We start from the raw sequence: 25,987 nt of genomic DNA on the forward strand, positions 1-25,987 counted from the left end.
TCCGAAATTTCGATTCGGAGGAACCCCACCACCCCTGACTTCAACAATCCAAGATGGCTGCACTGTGTAACAACTAGTGAAGGCTGTAGTTTTTACTGTTATTTAGCACTTCTATCCGTAAATGTGTCGTACACGTAGTTCTGTCCAGTCACTGTCTGTGGACGTGTTACTGTGGTGCTAGTTTGAGTGAAATGCCGCGTATTGTGTTATCGTGAACGTAAACATTGTGCCTGTGTCACTGGAACTCTATCATGTCAGGTTATTCACCTGCGAGTCAATTAATGGAACAAGGCATAAAGTATTTAAACATAAAGGGTCCATTCTAGGGTAAAGAAAACTACAATTTGTACAATTTAGATGATGGCCCACACCAGTGATAACTTCCCTAGGATTATTTCATAATAAAATAAAATCCCTTATCACCCTGAGTCTTGCACACTGGACCTTTAAAGTGTCCCTCAGCTGCTGGCCCCGGGCTGTGCACTCACTTCCGGTTTGTCCTCTCTGCCCTGCACCATTGAACCGCGGCGTGTTGCCATGGCGACACGGTGACCCAATGAGGAGGTGAACTGAAATAACAAGAGGTGACGTCATCCAATAATAATAATAATAATAATAGTTAATAATAATAAAAAACGGAAGCGAGGGGCAGGCTCGGGACATTTATGGAGAAGACGCGGTTGGTGCCATGCGGTGACCGAGCCTCCTCCTCCTCCTCTTCTTCACTTCTCCCTGGAGGGTTCGTGTCTAGAGGAGGAACAGGGAGGTGGGAAGGGGACGGAAGAGGGGGGCTACATCGCATTGCTACCCGAGCCCCGGCTCTCCTCTGACCCCCGGCGAGGAGGAAGAGGAAGAGGAGGAGAAGCAGCAGCAGCAGGAGGAGGGAGGGAGGGAGTCAACATCCATGCGCGCTGACAAACAGGTGTACGGTTTCATCCCCGGGACGCGGCGCTAGCTAACGAGCCGCCGCCGCTTCTTCTCCTGCTCTTTGCGTGTCTTCTCTCCGGGTGAGGACCTCCGCAGGTTTCCCACGGAAGAGGCCGGACACCTGCGGACATGTTGCGGGATTAGAGGGAGCGAAGCAAGGTAGGTTCCCCCGCACTGCTGTCGGTTAAAAATGCGGCGGATGTGACCCCCGCAACCCGCTTTGCTGTTTAACAACCATCGTGTGGTTGATCCTCATGAACCAGCTCGTCCTGGATGCGGTAAAAGAAGAGTCTCTCCCCCCCACCATGAAGTGCATTCCAGTGGGGTCGGCTGCTGGGAGCGGTGCTTTACTGGAAGATGCAGACAGGCAGGGGCTGGGGGAACTGGGAGGTGGAGGTGAAATGCTGAAACCACCAAGCTTTTAAATGCATGGGACTGACGAGCATTGCATCAGGAACCATTAACAAAGAGCCGGCGGGCTTAATTGTAATAATCAGGAATTGAGAGATCCATGTTTAACCTACATCCCAAACGCTCCGGATAATCTCTATTGTTGTACAGTGTAACGCTCCCACAGGGGGGTTTCTGTGCAGTAAACCACTAAACACTAAGCTCAGCTTGTTCTACATTAATGCACATTCTCCTGAGAGTCATTTGTGTGTGTGTGTCTGCGTTGCTTTAATACACCTACAATGCACCTACACATGAGGAAGGTGTGTGTGTGTCTGTGTGTGGGAAGGCCAGTCCCTCACTGGGGGAAACTGTAAAGTCAATATTGAGGTTCAGTTTTTCCTCATTCCTGCTGATGCACGTTGGATTTGGCTGCCAACAGTCAAATCAGTGTCTCGTTCATAAGGAGCCAGAGAGAAAATCCATTCATTTCTGTGCAGCAGCAGCAGATTTACAGTCTCATCTGTTTTGTCTTCTCCTGCTACATATCTAAAAACAGTTAGACATAGTTGTCCCTCATGTTGCTGCATGTGCTGCTACCGACTACCCCCGCTTGGGTAAAATGAAAAATAAATAAACACCCAGCAGCGATGGATGGTGTCTGCAAAACCCAATTTGAACGCTGGGAGAGCTGGGAGGTGTCCAGGATGCACAAAGTGTAACACTATCACTCCGGGAACCTCGTACCACTCCCAGTGCAGCCTTACCTGTCCTGCGAGTGTGTGTGGTATATTGTTTGTATGAATCTTTATGTGTGTGTGTGTGTGTGTAGACTTCACTCTACAGCTATGTGTTGTTAGTATTTTACTTATTTCTACAACTGCATGCTTAGTGTGGGGGGGGACACAGGAAGCCATGCAGCGTGATGCAACATGGCAAGCAACAGTTGGTCGCTGTTTGTCTCATGAGGGGCTGCTGCACCAATAAACAGCTTCTCATAGAGGCGCAAATATACACACTCAATGGGCGATCATTGCTTTTTGACTGGTGGCCAGAGAGAATCTCTATGTTAGCGTTAACTCGGTTGCACCTGCCAGTTTAGAGTTACTGGTACAAAAGTGTGTGTGTATGTGCTAAAGGGGATGGAGGCAGGCCATTAGGGAATCGGAGAACGTGATACATTTCCCCCTGAAAGTCAAGACCATAAAAGAGGTTTTCCTCTCATAGTTCACTTTCTTTCTCTCTCTGTCTCACACACATTCCTTACTCATTTCCTTTTGTCCTTTCTTTCCTTGTTTTGGTGTCCCCTCTTTTCTCATTGTCCCTCGGCCGCCTCCTTTATCTTCCCCTCTCTGTGTCTCTGCCCTTCTTCAGAGGCTGAAGTCGAGGCTCAAGTGTTGTGTGAAAAACGGGTCTAATTCTCCGTTTTAGTGATACCAGGGGCCGCCTGCAGGACATGCCTGCTTCCTAAGCTTCCTCAGTGACCAAATCCTTTGGAGCTTACTGAGCCGTGAGGTGATTGTTACCTAAACTGCTCAACTTCGCTGAACTGCTGAACCACGTCCCTTGTCTGAAGATATTTATTTGTTTTTGACAGAAGATTGATCATTGATTCTTGGTTAATGGACAATATTTGAGTGTAGGAAGGATATGATGTTATATATGGTATACGGTTCTGAAAAACTAAAAACTTGCTACCAACATCCTATCTGGCTAACATAGGTTTGATCGGATTTAGTTGTTACTGCTGTAATCGCTGGATGTTCTTTTGGGGCTTTTAATTGTTGCGGTTAAAAGAATTAGAAGTAAATACTTTGAACTTTCAAACTTCCAAAAAGCTGTGGATAATCAGATGTGTTGTGAGCTGTGAACGGTAAACTCAGTTGTTATGTACTATGTCTCTATACTGGAGTATTCCACTGAAGGAAACACGGCAGAACTCATGAATTTGCATAAAAACTTGGCGACAGGTTAGCCTGTGGTTACTTCTGAGACCACGGCAGGAAAAGTGATTGTGACGGCATAGTGAATCAGCAATATCATGATAATGGTGTCTGCCTCTTATGTCCATTCTGATCATTTCTGAGGACATAGAAAACCGATGCACCAAAACAGACGTAGGACATGCGAGGCAGCCATGTTGCCTATGTATAGTTAAAGCAAGGAAATCTCCAGCCTAAGTTGGGCCAGGTGTATGCATACATTTCTACATTCCCATATTCACTGGTTAAACCTCCCAACCAGGATCCCATGATTTCCAGGTCCACCCTGGAACCTAAACACGGTTTCTGTCCCGTCTCTTTGCATTTATCCCTTACTTCAGTCCTCTAAGAGTAAAAACTAGTTTACCAGAGCACTATAGAGAGGTCGAACTTAAAAAAGTCTCTAAGTAGTAGAGGATTGGGATATACTTTAAACTGATTAGCAACACAACACAGAGGGATTAGCTAGTCTATCCTGCTAAGCCAGGACAAAGACTACCTTTAGCACATGTGTAGGTCAGAATTACCAAATCCAGTCTCGTACACTTCAGATGACGTTGGATGAATGTTTGGAGGAACACGTGCATGCACACCACTACCTTTTGACCCAACTGTAGTATTCAACCCATCACAGAGCATAAAAGGCAATTCCCAAAGGTCAGGGGTGAAGTTAAATGCCATGGTACAGCCTGTAGCTCTCAACTACAATAAAAGAAGACGTGACTCTGAACAGTGTCTATTTGAGGGCTCTGTAACGAGTACCAGTTGTGTTCAACCTTTTGAGATCAGGGTTTACTTACTTTTCTTTTCTTAAATTACATGTAATAAATCTGTTAACCATGAGATCGCATATCCCATTGGAGTTTCTGGCTCATATTCCTCGGCACTGTGTGTTGTCCCAAAGCACGAAACTTTGGCGCTGTGCCCGCCAAACAATATTTATTTTTTCCCCTTTTTTGATCTGCTCTCAGGTTTGAGCCTTTTCCAGTAAGTGACACTTACTAATGTGAAAATGCACAGCTCTTCATGCTTTTTATATCCTGCCACTTACTTAAGTGGAGATGGCAGGGCCTTTCAGAAGCTGATAATGAATTAGGTGTTGAAACTGTATGGGTGAGACCATGTCGACGCGGCCGCGGTGGGCCGGAGTGGCTCATAGGTCAAAGTGTCGGTGTGTTTGAGCGTGAGTGTGTGTCACTTGCTATAAAAATAGTTTGCTCTGGTACTTTAATGAGATCATTCCTATGCTGCTGCTGTGTCATGACGGTTTTTAATTGTTTTTATAAATCAGTAGGAGACGCTCCAAGTCACATCATAGTTCAGACGAAAGAGGGACGTGATCTAGATCTTTCAAGTGTTCATAAACTTTGGGTAATGTCTCTTCAGATGTTGATGGGGGTGTAGTTGATCATCTTTTGAAAGGGTGTAGTAGGTCAAAGAATTGTGTCTTATGTAAAAATACAATTTTTCACAGCTAAACTCAAATACTTTATTGGTCCCCGGATACTCCTCCGATTCCGGCCCCAAGGTTGCATCATTGGCCCCTGTCACTTGTCAGCTTTTCACCATACCTCGCTGATCCCTGGCACGAGACCAGAAAACTCCAGGGGCCAGCTGCCTTTCGATCGTGTCTGTTGACACACCGATCACTGTAGTGCCCGCGAAGACGGGATTTTTACATTACCACTTCATCATTGGCACGATGAAAGCAGACAGTGTTGGTCTCGGACAACTCAACTTAGTCCACTGGTGCTTGATTTAAAGGTTGACTGCACTTGTTCAGAAGTTTAGTGTCTGACTCTTGTGGCTTCATACATAACATAAAACATGCTGCCTACCCAGTTACTCTTGCTACCCCCAACAAGGTGGTTGGTTGGTTAAATTTGTTAGCAGGACTACACAAAATCTATCAAACAGCTTTCCAGGAAACTTGGTTGAAGGATGGGACAGGGAGGCGGGTAGTGCAGCCAAGTTGAAGCGAGACGATCATAGTAAAAGAGGAAGAACATTTCTGGTACTTGGAAGCTTTGTTAACGTCACAGGGACCAAAATCCGCTTTTGCCGCTTTCTAAAGATACATTATCAAAACTTCGTCCACCATTGACATGTTAATTGTTAGATGAGACTCTTTTACTGCCTTCTAATGGATGCTATTTAACAACATAAAGTATGTGGGTAGTGATGGCTACATTGGTTGAAATTACTTTTCTGGTACATAAAGGCAGCAAACCTTAGCCTTATGTCATAGACTCTTTCTACAAACTATTCAGTTATTTGTTTGCAATCCATAGAAAGGCAGTAGCCAAAGTTGATGAGGTTATTTATGTTAATTCGGTGTCAAATTGAATGAAGCTGACATTATGCGCCGGCAAAACTGGAAAAGAGGCAACATCATTAACTGTAAAGGTCATAGTCTGAATCGGTTGTTTTGGCTATCTTCTTTCGTTCGGGGGGCTTCGAGTGACCGCTCACATCTTATCAGCTCTCTCCCTGCCTCTAATGAAGCTGCGTTACCACGAGTTTCCTTTTGTAGTGAATGTTCAGTCCTTTCCGCAGTAATTAGTGAGTCGCTGGCTTTTGGTGCCCGTTTGTTTATTGTCAAGTGCAGGCGTGAAATCAGGAGGTGGAAGTCGTCCAAATAGCATATTGCACAGTAGCTGCCTGGCTGGTTTTAGGTATCCAGGCTCTAAATAGGAGATGCTAATAGCAGGCGTTACATCATCATTCTGGGAATAGCAGGGAGTCTGGGGTCTAGAGGTGCTTCTGGGTGACCTCTCTCCTGTGTATATTCAGCCCTGTGTGTGTATGTGTGTGGTCACTTCCAAATATACGTTCCCGTATGGATTACACAGCAGTAAGATTATTAACGACACAGGTGAGTGGGAAATAAAAGTAGTCTATATATTTTTACAGCCTGCACGTGCACATGGCTCATTTGTAATAAAAAATGAAATGACTAAAAAGGTAGAAGGACTGTTTGGGCGTCTCCGTGTGTGGACGTTGGCCCGTCTCAGACCGACCATTTCTGACAGGCAATCAAAGCATCGGCCACAGACAGTGAAAGAAAATCTCATGTGAGAAGAATGTGACACTCTCGTCAGTTTCCGTGTGGAGTATCCTACTTTACATAGCATAGCAGTGACAGCCCTGGCTACTGTGTGACATTAAAGCCCGGGAGGAAAGATGGGAGTGTGGAGGCGCTCCAACACCCCCGCTCTGTCTGCCCTCAGCCCCCGCTCTCCACAACCACGGTCCACGTAACAGTGCATAACCCGTCAAAGGTGGGCTTACCTGTCGTAACCTTTCCATAGAGCCACAAAATGTACGTGACTGCGTTGTTGTTTTACAGTGAGGGAATGTGTGTGTATAGAAATAGCCTGACTTTGCGTGCATGAGTGTGTATATACTGTGTGCTGTGGTATGCATGCATGCAAACGGGTGCGTGTGGTAAAATAGAGATAGTCAGCCCTGTCACTTAGCCCCCACCCATCTACACTGGGGGGGGTAACTTTCCAGTCTCATAGACGAGCATGCCTGAGTCTGAAAATAGCTGTATCTGATCACGGCTTCACCCAAACAGGGAACTACTCTTTCCCCGTCACTCCCTCTCTCTGGCTCTCTAACTTTCTCCTCATTCTGTTGTCTCTGTGCTTCCCAGGCGTTAAACGGGAGGCAGATCTGGGAATAAGGCTTGACCCGGAGGAGAGACTTAACCCCGAGCCGAGAGCAGAGGAGAGGAAGGAAACGGGGCTTGAACCTCCTCGCTCACCTTTACCTGACTCTTCCTAGCAAAGTCTCCAGTCTGTTGATTTTATGACGGTAAGAGTTAAATTTTCACTGCTTGATGGTTGCACCTGCGCTCTTCTGGATGGGAGGTCACGCTAGGTTAGGTTTAAATGGCTTAGAGGATTTGGAACTATAGTTACATGAATTTTTTTTCAGGACCCAAGTCAGGATAATTTAATTATTAAATTCAAATTTTTAAAAAGTTGATTATTACCTGATCATTTCTTGTTTTACTGACACTTCTAATCCAACCAAAAAGCTTTTATATAATACTAAATTTATCTCAGTCTTATTTGTTTTGACGTTTTGCTTGAGTGAACACAAACCCAGATGTTATAGTGCTGCTCAAGTGTGTATTGTAACTTGCTGTGAAGACATTGATGCTTAAAAGAGAATGCTAATTAAAAGAGACCCAAATAGTTTTTACAATGAGTGAATTATACTTAACTGTTCTGCCAAAACCCAAAATTATGTAGCGAGAGTATAATTTTTGTCTTTTTTAACATTGTAAATTGCGTCAAATAAAAACAATGGTTTATACCATTCGCCTCAGAAATAACGTTGATTATAGTCTTGAGGATTTAATAGTTTGTCTGTAAGAATTATGTGAAAATATGTCTGGGCCCTATTAATTCAAACTTCATGTGTACAGCATTTCACCAGCTGAGCTTCCCCCCACATATTTTTGTTTCTTTATGGACTAAATGTGTAGAAATGTTTAAGTTCACTCCCCCAAAAACCTTCCTGTCCTCTTTACCCTCACCTCTTATCTTATCCCATAACTTTTTGCCCCAGAATCCCATTTCCCTCCCTGTGTCCCTTTCTACATACTTACATCTCTTGTTACACCCTTTTTCCTGGTCTCCTCTTTCGCACTCAACAAAAGCCAATGTACCAGTCTCCTCCATTAGGGCCGGTCTCAGAGGTGTTTTGGAATGTCACCTTGACCCCTTGGGTACACAGACGGGGGTGGTTCCCAGCCTTTCACCGCACAGTGTGCTTGGTTCGCTTTAACCCGGATCTGACACATAGAGAAAGTTTGTCTGTTCCTGTTAACGTCACAGTTTACATCCCGTTATTTTTTCTTTCATCGCAAATATGATATAAATAATACATAACAAAGAGTAAATCCACTACTAGCATAACTGAATTAGTTTGCTGAAGTCGGTGGTGCTTATGATACATTTTTAGAAATGATTTGGGACGGATTTGGCCTGATGGCTTGGCTGGATGTGTATAATTTATAATGCGTGTCTCTGAAGTGTTTTGCTGGAGAGAGATTAAAGTCATGTTTGAGTACAGATTTATTTACAGTGTTCTGAGATACGTGTGCCCTGCAGAGCGAGGAGCTTGCCAGGGCTCGACAGAAAGACTTTCAACTTTGAATACTTTGTTACTGTTTCTCGGTTGTGATCCTCTCCTCCTCATTCCTCCCTGATATGTGCTATTTGTTTAAAAGCTGGTGTCAAAAAAGGACAAACACACTCAGGAGCTGCTTTCAGGCCCTTGAATCTCAGCCTGACGTACAATACTCTCAGTAAACAAACATTTTTCTCACTCTGACATGCATAATACCTTTTAAAGACTTAGATAACAAAATGGAAAGATATGTTCATGGTAACTGTGAGATCTCTCAAAGTAGAAGGAGGTTTGTGTGGCCCTCACGGAAATAGATTAAACTGAGACATTTACTGTTTGGACAGTTTTGAAATGGTTCATTTCATTGTTGAATTTCTATGAGTAAAAAAATGTGATAATATTTCATGAGGCCTGACCTGCCGAGATTCCACGGAGACATTTTCTTGATGGTCTGGACGACCTTAGAGGGTAAAGGGTCCTATCTATTGGCAGTAAATATAGCACCCCCGCTAATCAAACTCCTCTTATCTTCAACCCAGACACTTAACACTGGTACCTGCGGAATCCAGACTATGCATGAGGAATGTAATCTTAGTATGAGGCTGATACCCAGTCAGCTTTAGTGCACCTCTTACAGAAAATGTGCAGACAAGTTTCATTTTTTGTTTATTCCTCTCGAGTGAACATCCAAGTTCCTCTCCAAGATATCAAATCTTTCCACACAGAGTGTTTACAATAGCAGTGTTTGGAAAAAACATACTAATATTTGCATTCTCCCAAAAGACTTGACTAACATCTTCTCTGAATTATAAGAAAGGGCCATAAAATCCCACGTATAATTTACTTGTGCTTTCTAGTCTGGGTTCAAGTGAGTAAAAGAAATGTGAATATAGAAATGAACTAGAATTTTATTTGTATCTGCACCAAATTGCACCAACTGAAAAAGATCAGCCCCTAAACATGCCAGATTTCTTTCATCAAGCTCCATCAAATACTATTGAAAATGTTGCAATCGTTTTTTTTGTTCCATGCTGCATCCTCTCACCAAGTTTCCTGGATATCCATCCTGTAGTTACACATAAGAATGTTTAAAATAAGTCGTTACGTTTGACTTTAGCTGACTACAAATATGATATTCTCAACCTATAGTACTCGTTCTCCTTTCAGTTTACCCTTTCCAAAAGATGAAGCCATAATTGAGTCTCAGCTATAACACTAAGCCAATCTGTCTCGTCAGGAGAAGCTCATGCTCCATCTTTGAAATTGCTTTGGCGTTCAGCTCCATGTAACGCCGTCCCTCCACTCTCTTGTCCTCTCGTCTCATTGTAACTGTGTCTGTATTAGCTTGTTGTGTTTGTGTTGTTGTGTAGCCTGGGGTTCTACAGGGTTGTAATCACCATTCTTTAATACTGCGCTCTACGTGTAGTGCACTAATCTTGGTGAAGAGGAGGTGAATCGGATCTAGAGGTGTTGTTTGCTGCCGATGCTCTGTGTCCCCAGACAGCTGCAGCCAGACAGATTACATAACACTCCATGCCAATATCGAGCCCTTTCTATTTCCAATAGTGCGCCATGTTCTGTGTTTGTTTCATCAGACATAGTCTCCCTCTTTTCTGCAATCGATATCTTGATATTCATTTGCATTTTTATACAGTTCCCGTCCTTGCTCCTGCTTTCTCTGTATCTTCTCCTCCTCTGAATGCAGCTTCAGCTCTGTATAGAAACGGTAAGATAACAAACCCACAAATTGTCACATCCAATTCACTCCTCTCCTCCTCCGATAGCCCCGACTCACAGTAGCGGGGCTTGTGTTGCATAATTGCGTTAGTGCTCTCAGGCCAGTGGCTCTGCTCGTTAGCGGGGTTGTGATGCAATCTGCAGAACACACGGGCCTCTGTTGTTTGCAGGATGGACAGTGAGTGGCCATGCAGGGTAAGTGTATTGACCAGCCCTATCCATTCATGCAGCCAGAGGGGGGTCCGCTAATGAGTGGCAAGGTTGAACAAACAGGGCTGATAACAAGAGACTCTGTTGGAAATGGCTGTTGTTCAACTGGTGGCAGTAACGTGGTGGTGGAACAGTTACAGGGTCCTGATAAAAAACATGGCTTGCATGTAACAAGCAGGAGCATTGTGCTTAAGGTTTAAAGCAGTGATTTACCTGAAGACATGTTTCTCTATTTCACTGCCACCTAGGAGGTTATGTTCCTCCCCGTGTCTGTTTGTTTGTTTGTTTTGTTTGTTTGTCAGCAAAGGTATGCAAAAACCACTGAATGGATTTACTCTAAATTAATGGAAGAATGGGACATATTCCAGGAAAATAACTTTGGTGTAGATCAATACAAAGGGGGCGGATCCAGGATTTTTGTTTTCACTTTGTTGAACGGGCACAAGAACCTTCAATCTATAGTTACAAGAAAAAAAAATCAAAGTCACTTCCTTATTTCTAATGTATAATTAAGATGAATAGGTCAACTCTACTATATTGCTACTTGGCTCAACCGTCTGTCAACCCCCCATTAGTTGATTAACTTGTCCGAGAACAAAGTTTGAAAATAGGAGACAAGGGACTGTCTTGCAACAGCTGATGTAATGCTCCACTGCCCGGGGACTCTCAGGATTTACCAAGAGGTATCGAGTTTCTCCTGCTCGTCATGGCGTTAAGTATTAAGCATTATTTGTATCAAGACTGTCAGTGATCGATGACTCGTTGTGATTCAACATATAGAATTTAGCATTACAAAAATCTATTCGGCGAAACCTGAGATGTTGCAGTAGTCCTGCTGCTGTATGTTTTATATCACTGGTTTATACACCGTGTAATTTTTTGTCTGATGTTTGACATGAATGCCCGAAGCCCTAGAAATACTGTAAAAGACTGTCCACTTAAAGCACAATGTGAAAAGCCCTTATAGCTTGACTGGTATTTTGATTCCCAAGCCTTTCTTTTTAGTCTCATCACAACCCTGCACGCTCCATTTCTTTATTTCTTTTTTTTATTACCCACAAAAATGCACCACTAAAATAACTTGGCTTCCATTCAGTAATTAGGGAATGAGCCAATTCCTAAATTCTGCCTTTTTTGGAGGGGTCTCTGTCAGTTGGCTTTTCGTGGGCCGGCCATAGCTCAACTGAGATTTATCTCCAGGGACATTCTGTTGCCTCGTTGAAAAAGGATTTGTTCTCTTTGATTCCTACAGTGAGATTCTTCTGATTGCTCTGCTTTGTGAGTCGGGAATCCAGGCTTCTAACTAACGTAGACTAAACAGCATCATACAGTTTCTTATTAATTTACACAGACCACTTAACATTTTTATATTTCTGCTAGAATGAATCTTTTTCTTGTAAACAACAGCTGACGAGCGTTTCTCCGTAGGAACGGCTGAATAGAATCTATCCGGTGACTTTTAGTGGGCTCTTTAAATAGATTGTCTAAGGAGGTTAATCTGTTGACGTCCTGGGGGTACGTCTCAGTCTGAGCGACCACTCCAGGGTTGGGACCCTTGAGGCCATAAAGTCGGCTTATCTCCATTGACTGGTCACTCTCTGCTGCCGTTTTTACACATAGATTGCATGAGACACGTAGGTTGTGCGCATGCACTCCGTGGAACTGAAATAGTGTAGTCAAAGTTTTTTTAAAACTCTGATAATTTAAACGGTTGATTAATTACCCCTTTTTTTGTAAATGTAATAAACCGCAAATTTGTCAGGAAAACATAGACCTTGTTTCTTTCCAGTTCTTTCCAGCTGAAGTGTCTCTGGTATCATTATAGTTCTTATCTGCTCAGTAAGAGGAAGGTTTGAGCCTGAAAACATCATGACATACACTTCATAGTCTTGTGCAGTATGTGAAAAGGTTATGTGAAATTCTTGGATCCAGGGTGAAATAGGTTTGTTTGTTTCATTGCTCAAAAATGTTTCTCATGGAAGCATATTGACAAATTTGTTTTTAGTCCCTTGTTTTGTCTGGGCCAAGGCAGACGGCCAGTGAGTAATGGCATCCCGGCCAGCGCTCTTTGAGGACGTGTTTGTGTTTTTCTTTCCTTCCTTTTGTTTGTTTCCTTCCATTTGACAGTCACCCTGTCTGGGCTATGTTTTCTAAATGTTTCCAGACATGTTTAGTAGCATGGGAACCCAGAGAAATGTCTAATTCTTTGTTAACAAGGGCAAAGATATTGGTTCGATCCAGACTGATATGCTTAAACCTCAGTCTCAAGTGGCGTTGAATAAGACCAGCTCCATCGTTGAATCACTGTCTCCTCACTGATTTAATCAGATGATCTAAATATTATATTCAGACACAGATAACACATAAAGGACCCCATGCACCTACTGCGGTTTATTTGTCTTCAGAGTTGAATTTGTGTCAACAAGTCAAGTCAGATTTGTCTTTATAGCTCATAACAAAAAAAAACAGGACTTGAGTCAAAAAGCTTCATGTCAAAGTAAAAATGTATAAAAAGAAAGTAGAGTCAAAAGCAGTACAGTAAAAATACCAAATAAACAAACAGGTCAACAAAATTCACTCAGGGTTCACAGGCTTGATCAAATCACATGATTGCTAGAAATCCCGGCACAAAATGGAAAACATTAATTGTCTGACCATATAGAGGCAATGTTATGCTGAACAAAAGATGCCAAACATAAGCATAGAAAATATTTTACATCATTATTTTAAGTGCAATGTAAAGACAAGATCCAAAAGCCCAGGACCTTGAGGGCTAAAACTTCATGTCATGGCCATGCCATAAGTAAGAACAGTTTCTGATGATGGACTGAAATCTACCCACTGTCCCAATGAATAAATATAGAAGGATAAATGTCCCATCACAGCGGCTTCAGTGTCATTATTCCAAGTATTCAATGCGCAAACCCTTTTAATCCACTGATACAAGCCAAATGGGTCTCAGTGGGTCACTCAGCAGAGTAATGAGACTTGATGGGCTTGCGGTGCTGGACATCACGGCTTTCTGCGGCTTATAGCTCTGACTTGTGTGTTCGCAGTCCCACAGCGATTACACTCGGTAATTATGCACACACAAGACTCCGGAGTGGCCGACCGATGCCTAAATTACAGTCGATGGATAAACCACAGGAAAGTTAGAAAATAAAATCACGGAGAAAATAGGACACAAACAGAAAACGACTCCTTTAGTTCTTTGGAATTAAGTCAATTCAGAATTCATGGTAGAGTCATATTCTGGGAATTGACATTTTGGTTTAATTATTCTTAGAAAAAATAGGACATCGAGTATTAATCTGACAACGTTTATTCCCACCACTTCCCTCGTAAGTATTCCATTGAGTCTTACCCGCATTCACTGATTATTGATGGAAACAAATAGTGCCTCTCTGATATGGTGTTATGCATGTTAAAATACAGATACTTTCAATAATTGATCACCCTAGGAAGTGCTTCAGATTCTGTATCTAAAGGCTTAATAGGTCCCTTTCAAGAGAGAGAGAGTCCGGGTCCTTCAGAGGTGTAAAGCCCGGAGCGTTTTCTTCCTGTGTGCAGCCATAACATTACACCACGGCCACAGCTGCTGTGTCGCCGCTGATCTGTCCCCAAGAAACATGATCCTGTTTATAATCTGACCATCATTTGGACGCCGACAGCCTGCGACGCCAGAGCCATGATTTACCTCACCGGGTGTGTGTGTGTTTCTCACAGATAGATTTACGAGGGCGCTTGCTGTATGAGGGTAAGGATCAGGTCTTGAGGGACTGGAAGTATCCTGTGATGCATGACTTGATGCAAGGCTACAAGTAAAAGTGCTTCCTCCTCACCAGCTTTAACTGCGGTCTGAAACCACAGACACATGTATTCAAGTAAAACGCTGGCAACTGGAGCCGACCAGTAAGGATGTTTGGAGGCTGACGCGAAAAAAAGATATTAAAAGGGAAAGGTTTACAATAAAGATATATCAGCTGGCATATACAGTATGTTTAAAAGATATTTGGCAAGATGATGTTATTATTTGGCAAGATGATGTTATTATATAAAGATATATAAGATAGATAAGAGATATTATAGTTAAACAACTGCACGTATGTGATAACAAAGTAGTTGTGCAGTATATCTTGGTAAATAAGGGTCAAATAACACCTATTAATGATAACCAATACATTTGTAGATAATTTTTACCTGAGCACAGAGAAAAGAAATTATTGTGCAGATTGAATGCTGTGTTGAAATGCACAACTGCCGAGGTGAGAATAGATAATTTTTACTTTTTATCCTTATTGTTTTACGAATAAAGTATGTACATAGTTTTAAGGAGTGAGGGTTGATGAGTGATGGAAGAGGAATCTCAGAAATCTAAGAATGTTTACCATCCTCTTTCCTTTTAAATTGTCGGCATGGTCAAATAAACTTCTGCCATCCATCTTCTGCCACTCATCACCGCAGCCAGCTGCTGAGGTGGTTTACACATTCATGTTAGAATAGGGCGGAATACCTTCTCCAAAAAGAGCACCAGTTAAAGATGACGACAATTATCAGGACTTTACTTGTCAATGAGGCCCAAAGTGGTTGTCAGACTGTTCAAGTTTGGTTTAAGATTGTTTAGACCAAAAGCTATATATAATGCTAAAATGCATTCGAATATAAACCATATCCAATACCCAAATATAAACTACCCGGGTCTTACAGAACCTCTAAATCTAATGACAGCCCGTAATCAGTGATATGCAGACATACAGTATATGTCATGTATAACATCACTGTTGTACACATTTAGTTACTTGACATATAGAAGGAGGCAATTCTGACAGATTTGTTTCATTTAACCCCTGTGCTGAATGTAGAAGATGAGGAATTATAATGGCAAGAAAGTAATCTGAATAATGTAGGTGTGCAGACTCATGTTCTACTGTAGATTTACAACAGAAAGGTAAAATGCACATTTTACCTTCCAGTTGTAAATCTATATCCAACCCAGGATATAGTGTTTAATATCCGGGGTTGTCGATAAGGTTTTCCCTATTTTCTGTGAACAAATATAGTTTTAACAATTTAGTATTCTCTCTGGAACAAATTTAATTGATAAATTAAATCATGTCAAAATGGAGCTAGAGTCATATTGTCACTGTTTGGATTGTGACAGTGAATTCTTCTTATATTTGTGATATTTTTTTTTAACCTGCTCTATATTTTCTCATTTGACCTAATATGAAATATAACAGTATATATTAATTCAAGTCATTCTTTTAAATGAACTAGATTTAGATTATTTTACAAGCTCGGGAGGCATCTACACATTTTACAGTTCCTCACGGCCCCAAAACGTCACATCAGTATCAGAGTGGCGTGTGTCCCAGTTATTTACATACCAGACCTGTGTGTGATCCCTACTGCAGCCACTGCAGGCTGTCGCTCATGGTGTCTGTCATACACACCAAATCCCATGATGACATACGTGTGCGTACATTCACACAGTGATGCCTGGTCCGAGTTGTGCCTTTTGGTTTTTGATGTGTGCCCTGTTCATGTAAATCACTCCTGCAACAGTTCCGAGAAAACGTCTCCATATAGCAAGCGACAAACGTCACGGACGGCTACAGTTGGGTAAACATGAGCGTTCTGTGTCATTTGTCAGTGCTCGTCATGTTTCATCCATGTGCTGTAAAGAATTTGCTAGGGTCGTTAAATCATCCACTCGGCTGGAAGAAACTGCATTCCCTCATTTGGATTCCACAGGTTTAGGCTTTGGCGCAAACCCCCTTTTGAACATGACAGGCAGCACGAGTAGATTTAGATTTAATGTACTTTATTTTCATGCTACACTGTAATTGAAGGAAAAGAGAAAGTGTGTTAGTGACGCAGCTTATAGTCCTGCGGTTCAGCACCTAACTCTTTTTCTAATCCTTTTCAGCTGCACTAAATCCCTTGTTCATTTCTGCTCGAGACAAACTTTTACACGACAGGTGTGTTTGTACTCTGACAATCTTTCCTTTTAATTTTGACCAGTATCTCTTGAGCATTCATGTCCATTCCATTATTTATATTCATTCGCTAACCCCCCTATCTTGTTAAGGAGTTTAACCCCCTTTTAATTATTGTTTCCTTCACATTACAAGGATCTCTTTCTTTTAGCAAATTGCTCCATTGTCTAAGTTTGTAGCTACGTTAATAGCTAAGTTTTGAATCAGGATTAGATGAGGGACAACATATATTGACTAGAGCCCGGCCAATACAAATTGTATCTGCTGATGCTGATATTCGAGAGGGAAGAGTTTCAATAGACAACTACAATTATTCTTAAGAGGTCATTATCAATATCTATCACAAGTCTAAGCCAAATCTCACCTGAACAAATTAGTGGATTAAACATCTGCAGCCAGGCCCTTGACACTTTGCTTTTCTTGCGTATTCCGATGTGCAGTTAATTGTTCAGTTCCTTGAACAGATAATGTCCAGGAAGTCTGCTCCCCAGCCCATTAGGTTTTCTCAAGATGGGGGGAATGAAATGTGTGACAGGAGGTAAAGTTAAGCTGACTTGCAGTCACTTTCACCATGTCAGCTCATACGGCAGCTCCACTCCTACACAACATAAATCTCTGCAGACTCTTCCTGCGCAGAGACGTTGGCCCATAAAGAAAGTGCAGCTTCAGTCAAAACAACTGATGACCCAGTGGGCAACAGGAGACTGGCCCATTTCCAAAGCATTTGAATACGTCGAAGATTCAGTGTGAACGATTTTACAATTTAAAAAGAGGGAATTTCTTATGATTACAATATAACAATTATCTATTGTTATACCCCCAGGAAGATAATTATATGAATGTAAATGACTGGAAAAGACTAATATTGTTTTTTATTTAATGGGTTATTCATCTATCAAAAACATCTAAATTCATACTTTGTTTCTGTTTTGCAGGAAAGTGTGTCCCCCTGCAGTAGATCAGTAAGAAGTGCTCTTCAATATGAATACAGGTATGAACACACAAACACACAGATATGAGATTGTAGGGGATTCCTCCCAGTCTTTAATCTATTGTCTATTACTTTAGTTTGGCAAAGTTGAATATTTATACATTAATTCAATAGCGAACTTACTTCTTTACATCAATTGCTTTAAAATACAAAGTCAACATGTTACCACATTTCAGGCCACCTCGCTATTTAAAAAGCTGCTATGTGTGTTACTTTTCCTCGCCACAGGCATGAGTCTGTAACTCTAACCCTGACCCTCTTTCACCACTTTGGTGTGGATCCATTTTTGGCCTCGGTTATTGTGACTAAAAGCATCATTAGGTATCATAAGGTTGTTGCTTTTAACTACCGGTGACATATTCCACCTTAAATACATTTCCAAAGCTGTGTCCTAAACTTGGCAGTCATCCCGAGCTGATGTGTGTATTTCCGCCGCTGAATCAATGATGAGTAATCTGTCTCCGAGCTTTGTGCACAAACCACACCACCACCACCCTGAGTGCCTGTCAGTGGTGGCTCTACTCCTCTGGCTTGTTTCTGTATTCAGGATATAGAATACACAAAAGAATATCTTTTTTCAGGTGTTGAAATGCAACTTATATCTAATAAAAAACACTAAATTGAATTAAGAAAATAACACTCTTGACAGACTGATTTTAAACCACTTGTGGCTTAAATTGTATAGAAGTAATTTCCGTGTTAGCTGCCGAGTGCTAGATACTAAATTTAATGAAAGAAAAATGTGTTTCAGCCTTTATGAAGATCATCAGCTTGTTGTTAAGTACTAAAGGTTTTTCACTCAAGTGTCTGTGAGTCAGAAAACTGAGATTTTACGATTTTGATCCAAATCAACACTTCACCATTATTTATTACTCTTTCATTATTACCTTAGCATCCAGGGTCATTCATTATAAAATGCTCTAAGTGCTAATCAAACTGCTTCTGCTTCAAAATACAGTGTTATAATGGGGTTAAAGACCAAAGTCATTGCAAATTCTTAATTCATAATCTATGAGCTGTTGCCCAATCTGCCACAGTAAGACCGAGGCTCTTTTAAAGGAGATATTTAGATTCTTGATTTAGATTTGGGTTATTACTTAAAAAGGTTTACAAACTCTAATGTTCAGAAAACACATCCCTGTCCCTCACTGTCTACTGCTGCAGCTCCTCTCTTCAGCCTCTGTCTGAAACGCTTGGTCCATGGCTCGTTAATGCCCCCCCCCCCCCCCCCCCCCACACACACACACACACACTCTGTCTGCTGCTGCTGGTCCACTCTGTTGTGATTGGTCAACAGCTTGTTATCGACCTCTACTCTCGCTTTACCCGGCTTTGTTAGGGGGCCGATTTAGCGGCCAGATTACTGGCAAGGTGTTTCAAGAACTTTTTATGGTTTACCAACTTCTTTGGACTTTGTATGGCTCCGCGACGGCGAGAGCCGGTGGTCGGAGGCATTATGTTTGCGGATTGATTCCTGTGAAAACAATATCTCAAGAATGCCTTGATTATGTCTCACTGGTCAAAGGTCACAGTGACCTTAAATATGTACATGGAAACTACTACACTACAACCGCAGTGTAGTATTTCTTGTTAACTTTGCAAGAACTTTGACACTCACAAAAATCCTATAAAACAAACTAGAGGAAAGTAAAACTGAAAAAGTCCCACAAGTCTCCTTTACTGCATGTGTTCGCCTCCTCTTCTTTGGGTTATGACTCTGGCTGAATGCATGTGTTTTTGCATTGCTGTGTTTTCGTGCATGTGCATGTGCATGTGTGCTGCTGCTGCTTCCGCCTCTATGATCCAACCTGCCTGGCTGTGATTCCTCAGATAGCGGAGGATGCGCTCCCAAAAGCGTGGCCTTGTCACTCATACTCTCTCCCATGAAGCGGGTCCAGAGCTCACCAAATCTAGCCACAGGTACTAACACTCACAAACGCACAACAAATTAACACACAATCAAACAAGGAGAGTAAATCTCAATACCTGAAATACAACCCAGTCCGTGGAAGTGACTGGGCTGAGCTGTTGGTTTGAGCTACATGAGGTAAGTTAAAGTGGCTTGTTGATTTTCCAAATCATGTTTGAGCTTCATCTAACTGATATGGCTTGAGCATATTTGAAATCCTTTCAAAGGTTCTGTGGCTGCCTCGTTATGTTTCAGCAATGTTTGGACTGTGAGATGCTGTTTTTACCAATCATTTCATTTAGTTTGCTCCATTTTGGGTTTATTGATTTTAATCTTTCCTCCTTCCTCTCACGCGACATGTTCTTGCTCTCCTTAACATCTCCCCCCTTTATGTGTGGGCAGTTTATTCTAAAGTTCCTGTTGTCTACAATTACTTTTTATATCTTTCCTGGCTCTGTTTCCTTGTTTTCCTCCTCTGTCAGCATTGATTGGTTAGACATGCCACAGCTCCCCTGACCCTAAGCACTTGGAGACATGTGGAAATGTGTTTGGACGGGGTTAGTGCGGTGAATAAAACAACACAGCTCTGCTTAATTCTTCCTGATCTGTGCTTCGGTTTTATCCGAGCAAAATCATAGTTGATCTGCTGTGTGTTAAAGCCCCTTCAGCCTAAAACTGTTGCTTTATTTGTTTCTCAAATAGTTTGAAATAGGTCAAGTCAAGATAAATAAACATGCAGCACAGATGAATATATACTAAATTCTTGGGTTTTCAGAGGAAGCATATTTGTCCCCAACAGGTTTTTCTTTCTCTCTCCCGACTGTGATCGCATCTAATCAGCACCCAGGTGAACTGCCACACCCCCGTGGGCACTCTGGCATTCCGCTTCCTTTTTTAACAATAGCAGGGCATTGTCTGAAAGCTGATAAGCAGCTGTCAAATACAGCAGCTTTAGGTGCTTAGTCGGTCTTATCAAACCACTGCTCAGATAGCACAGCACTGTGGAATAAAGACTGGAGGTTTAGGGGCATGTTCAGAGGAAACCATCACAACCATAAGCATCTCTACAGGGGAAACCAGTTGTCTATTATGTTCTGAGAAAGCTAGCATAGCTGGGGCATGTGGATTCAATGACAGAGTGGATTCTTATATATATTTGAAAAAAAGGATGTACAGTTAATCATGAATATGTAAAAGCCCTCAAGAATGCAGTGTGACCATTCTGCTGTGCAAACATCAAACTTCATGTTGAATTACGTGGCTCAGATCAGTTTCCTTTTGAAGATCAAATCCCTTCTTTGTCTTGGGAGTGAAGTGGTTGATGTACATGGGAAGCTGCTAAATCAGAAAAAAATAACTGTTTAATCTAAATTCAGAGGTGTAGCAATGTTTTGTATGTTATGTAAAAAATGTCTGACAGAGATGGATTTACACTGTTCTCTTTCCTCTGTGTCTACTTTATCTCTGTTACTCTGTTTGTCGCACTAAACGTTCTCATAAGCATTTTGTGGGATGACAAAGTATTGTGTGACAAATTAAGACGTGTTGTCATTTCAGGGATAAATGTGACCACACATTAATTCTTGCCGTGTCTTCTCTGTCTCCACAGGGAGTGATTCTCACTCATCAGACTTGGGTAAGTCTCTTTCGGGGGAGTTCTGGTTGAGAATCTTGACACAAGAGGCTATGTAGCGACCAGAAGATTGATCAAACCCACTGTAGGATTGATGTTTTTCAATTGTTCTTTCCTCCAGATTCTTGGCGGTCACGCAGCGTAACAGATGGCCTTAGGAACGGAGACGCCGGCAGCTCATCTCTCGCCGCCAAAGGCTTCCGAAGCGTCAGACCCAACCTGCAGGACAAGAAGTCACCGACACAGGTAACAGATCTCACACACTGCGTTATACATTTGTTGACACTTTTCATTTTTACTTTATTACCGCTGTTCAGTTCAATCTGAAGTAATTATGTTGCAATGTTATTGGCTGTGTGGAAGAGGTTATTCTTAATGACTGATCATTTAAAGAGAACTATTATGTATTTGAAGTTTGTAACTTGATGATTGGTATCAAGCTTTTCACTGATGGTTCTTTTGTTGTTGTTGTTGTTGTTTGGACTTATTTTGGCTGCTGCTTCTAATTGACAAACAAGGACATCAGTCACTTGCCGTTGCCCCCGCCCAGGAGAGAGAGTTTCCACCTCTCGCCCACTGGCACTAATCCACCAGACTATAGCTCCCTCATTGCCCTGGATAACGATTCGGTCCCTGGAATGCTAACATTCACTCACAATGAGAAAGCAGTATTGAAAGAGTCCTTCACCATTAATAGCACATCCTCTTACTGCTACTCAGAGACTGGTGCAAACCCAGTCCAGCAGGAAAACCAGGTCCCAAATGATATTATCAACTGTATTGAATCTGCCACCTTTAAGAATAAACAGGTCCAGGAGCGTAAAGTGGCTTCACTCAAACTAACTCCAGTCACCATCCCCGACCCTCCTGCTCACCTCAACTCTTACCCTGAACCCCAAACTAAGACCCAGACTGCAGCTTCCCCAACTCCGCCAAGGGGTCCCACTCCCTCTCAGCCCCCGACGAGGACATCCTCGCTCTCTGTGCACCTGGGCCCTGAGAGTCTGAAAAATCCAGAGCGTCAGCCTCCAAATCCCACTGCGGAAGTCCTGGCCCAAGATCAAGTCCTATATCGGGCCTCAGGACCCGCCGCGTTGCAGGTGGAGATGACGAAGCCTCCTCCTGCAGTTCCACCGAGACCTTCTCCTGCAAAACTGTTGGTACATAACTAACTACTTATTGTGAGCAGTGATTTTGAGGTCACAGTAAGACGACATCGCTGGGGTTTTCTCTTGATGACATTGAGATTTAAGAGTAACGCGGTGGAGGTTTGATGCACATGTACACTGGGAAGTCTGATCCAGGCTTTGCTCTTTTGTTGTCAGCCAAGCAAACTAACTGTGATTCTACACATGTGTTAACTTGTATGTGTCATAACCAAGTGTTTCATTTATCAAGCACCTGCTCTACTGTCTGTATACCTTGCTGCCTTTCACAGAGTTTGAACTAACACAGCGTCTTCAATTCACAGCAATTATCATGTTTGAGAAGCTGCTGCTGCTGCTGCTGCCTCACGACACCTCAGTGTGGCTTCCCACCAACATTTCACCTTCTTCGTGGCTCACGTGTTACTTCCTCTCATCCTTTGTGACAGTGTGGCTAATGAGTGATATCACTAAGCACTCTTCTCCTTTCCTCTTTTTCCCAATCAACTCCCTCTCCCTCCAACACCAGAGGCCTCCATTCCCCACTGCTCTGCACTCCCCCTATCACAGCTCAGAATCACTCGACTACCTGTCCGGCCTCATGCCCAAGACCCTATCGCCCACCCCCTATGTCCCTAGCGGAGCTAGCGGCACAGCCGGTGTGAGCATCGGTGGCTTCGTGTCACCCTCGGCTTCCCCCGTGTCAGCTCTCAGCCACTTCTCGTCCTCCACGGCGTGTCTGCTGGACGAGCTGCAGATCTGTAGCCTGGACTCACCCGGCTCCTCACCCACGCCATCGCCCACCCTCAGCCACGTCTCCACCTACACGTCCATCGCTGGCCGTGATGACGCGCTAACAACCTCTGTGGCCTCCACTGCTGCAACAGCCACTGTCACTAACGTAATTATCCCGACAAGTCACTGCTGTAACACACATTATCCAAACCAAATGGTTCCGTCTCTCCTCCCGACTCATTCGGATGGCTGAACCAAACCTCCACAGAAAGCTTGATTACTACCAAGTTTTACCTACTACTAACCATCACCTGCAGCCTACCTGTTTAAATTCTGCCCCCTCTGTTCCCTTTAATGTGTTAATGTCTCTGTGCTCATTAGAACTTTGTGTGTCTCTGTGTGCTTGTCTGCATTTCTCTTTGTTGTGCCTTTTTTGCAATTACACTGTCTCTTAAGGGCATTTCGCATCAAACATTCATGAGACACTTCCGTTGTTCAGAGAAGTTGCAGTAGGGTGAAGCCCCCCTGCTGCAGGTTTAAAGACTGAACTTGACTGCTGAGGACTAACAGTTATATTTCCTGCCAGAGCATATTATATATATTGTATATATTGACCTGAGAATAGATGCATGAGAGCGTGTCCGAGAACTAGATTATTGCATAGTTGCACTTTGTTTCCCGGTTATACGAGACTGGGAATTAGATTTGGTCTGACATTTGCTTGTTCTTCACAAAGTAATTAACTTGTCAGAGGTTAATTGCATTGTCACTGTTCTCAGCCTTCAGGCTCATTTATGCTGCCTTAACGTACAAAAAGAGATGTGTCCACTTCCAACGATGTAACCGTCACCGCCCACATACTTCCGTGCATCCTTAAGTTGGCATGGTTGTTTAACAATAAATCCATTAGAGGATGAGAGGGCAGTGGGGAGAATAAACAATGGCGACGATGGAGGAGAATGTGATAATGTACCTGCGAAGTAGCATCATATAGACGCCAGTAGTTTCTCATGTCCTATGATGGTCTCGCTTGAATTATCAGCAACACTGACCCCCACTGGTTGTCTGGTGGTATTGCACCGTTTTGTCTTTTTTTTCAGCAATATCCAAAATCTTTGAGTATGCGTATTGAACAGTGATAAATGATCCACTGTAATCACCAGCGGCAAATTCTTAGCTTGAGTTTGTAATCACAGTAACTAATCTACTCATGGCCCTTGTTGCTTTATTGTTAGTTGATCAATTATAAATTGGTTGTTTCGTGTTTTGGGGCTTTCTTGAATCATTGATCTGAACTTTGAGGCCTTACAACTGAAACCCTGTGTCTTTATCCTTTTGCCAGATGGAATCATGTCTCTGTGTAATATAACCAGTAGGATCTCTGTCTTGTTTATTTCACTACTAATTTTTTCGGAAATGTATCTAAATGTGAAGACTTGTCTTTGTTTACTGTCGCTGTTTTAATCTCTGTTCTGTTTTAGAGTGAAGTGATTCAATAAGTTCCCCGACTAACCCTTCTTACATTCTCACTTCAGATTCAGCACTTCTATGAATCCTATCAGATCCAATATCTGTCCATATGTTACATCTATTCCTATACCAGACTTTGTTCTTGCAATAAGTTGAATAATTTCTTTGATTTAAACACATCTTGACGTTAAGAAACTCATTCTTTATAGAAGATCTACAAGATCAAGTTCACTATTGTACATTTTGTTGCTATTTGTGAATGGCAGACTTACTGGCTCCGTCTCTGGTTTGTGGGTCACTCTTAGGGCCAGGTCCTCTCTCACGCTATGAATGGAAGCGCAGGCCATCCACAGAGACCCCTGTCTCCCCCGTCCTATCCTCCTCTCCCCGCCTCACTGCACACTGGGCTCCAGAGACAGAGTCGGAGTTCGGGTGAGTCACTCTTCTTTTGTCCCCCCTTTCATTTCAGCCATGGATACAACCAGTAATTCTTTGGTGATTTCTCCGCTCGCACACAAAAGACATGATTAGGGAAGTTGTTGCACCGCATTGCAAATACAGTACAAAGAAACACAAAAACAGAACTTCATCCGACACATTTTACCTTTCTGAAACGGCAGAACTGACGAAAAATACATGCATGTGTGTTCCTGGAGTGGGTTCCCTCAAACACAATTGCTTTTTGAAATCCTAGTCTCAACAAATCTGAGCGCCAATGGTGTCACACTATGCAATCAACATCTGCTTAATGCTCATAAGTTAAAGTTCAAGACTTGTCTATTGCCACTTTAAACACCACTCAAGGGACCTTTGTGAATTCATCTCGTGCACAGTGTTAGGATAGAAATCTCTTAAGGGGTCATATGGTTTACAAGTGGTGATTTGTATATCTCCAAACTACAGGACTGTAAGATTTTAAAAAGCATTTGTCTGATTTAGGGTGGACTGAAATGTCTCTTTCCTCTTCCCTCCTGTTTCCAGAGGGCAGCGAGTCTGTCACCAGAGAGTCTGTGATGTTGGGCTACACCAGTGTCTGCAGCACTGTGCCCATTGCCTCCTTCTCGGAAGAAGAAAAGAAGGTCTCCATCATTAAAGCCCCTCATTATGAAGGCATCGGCCCTGTGGACGAGTCCGGCATTCCTATCGCCATCCGCACGGTGAGGTCAAACGTGCACAGAATGAAACGCTCTCAGTTTGGAATTGTAGCGTAGCACAGGGGTTTCCTAAGACCCATTTCTGTTGACTTGATATGTGATCAGGCTCATGAGAGGGGATTACTCTCAGCTGTCAGCAGCTTTTGAAACCATATTATCAGTATCTCTGTGCTAGTTTCAACGTTGAGCTCAGAGAGGGTCTTTCCTTTGGCACCTCAAGGTCCCTCCTGCCAACTTGTCCGAGTGTGTGTTATCTCTGTTAAGGGTTTTCACGTATCAACACTTGCCTCAGTTATCCATCTCTGTTCGAGTGAGGTTTAAAGGCAACCATCCGAAACCACAGAGTGAGAGAAACGAGAAGAACGAGAGATGGGGCAATAAAAGTTAAAGAAAAGGTGAAAAGGAGGCAAAGGAAAAACCCTGAAAGAGGAAAAACGAAACACAGATGCTCCTCATTGTGAGCAGACAAACATTTTTGTGGCCACTCTGTTTGGTAACCGTGGAGAGGGAAGTGGTAATTGGACTGTCTATGCTACACACACGGTAACACACACACACAC

The 25,987-nt window shown here is 42.7% G+C and overlaps 1 protein-coding gene across 3 annotated transcripts in view; it reads left to right on the forward strand.

The window, feature by feature from the left end:
- Nucleotides 1-703: 703 nt before the first annotated feature.
- Nucleotides 704-25,987, forward strand: part of sorbs2a (sorbin and SH3 domain containing 2a) — a gene marked incomplete in the record, with an annotated part of 42,421 nt that continues 17,137 nt past the window's right edge. Inside the window, 10 exon segments of one of the 3 annotated variants that reach the window (XM_053418502.1) lie at nt 704-1,086; nt 6,958-7,118; nt 17,326-17,381; nt 19,212-19,301; nt 20,900-20,926; nt 21,045-21,169; nt 21,733-22,083; nt 22,598-22,969; nt 24,579-24,705; nt 25,255-25,430. In XM_053418502.1, the coding sequence (XP_053274477.1) occupies nt 17,372-17,381; nt 19,212-19,301; nt 20,900-20,926; nt 21,045-21,169; nt 21,733-22,083; nt 22,598-22,969; nt 24,579-24,705; nt 25,255-25,430 (1,278 nt within the window). 3 annotated transcript variants of the gene reach the window in all.

Source organism: Pleuronectes platessa, chromosome 3 (genome assembly GCF_947347685.1).
Source record: "Pleuronectes platessa chromosome 3, fPlePla1.1, whole genome shotgun sequence".
In the NCBI taxonomy this organism is placed as follows: Eukaryota; Metazoa; Chordata; class Actinopteri; order Pleuronectiformes; family Pleuronectidae; genus Pleuronectes; species Pleuronectes platessa.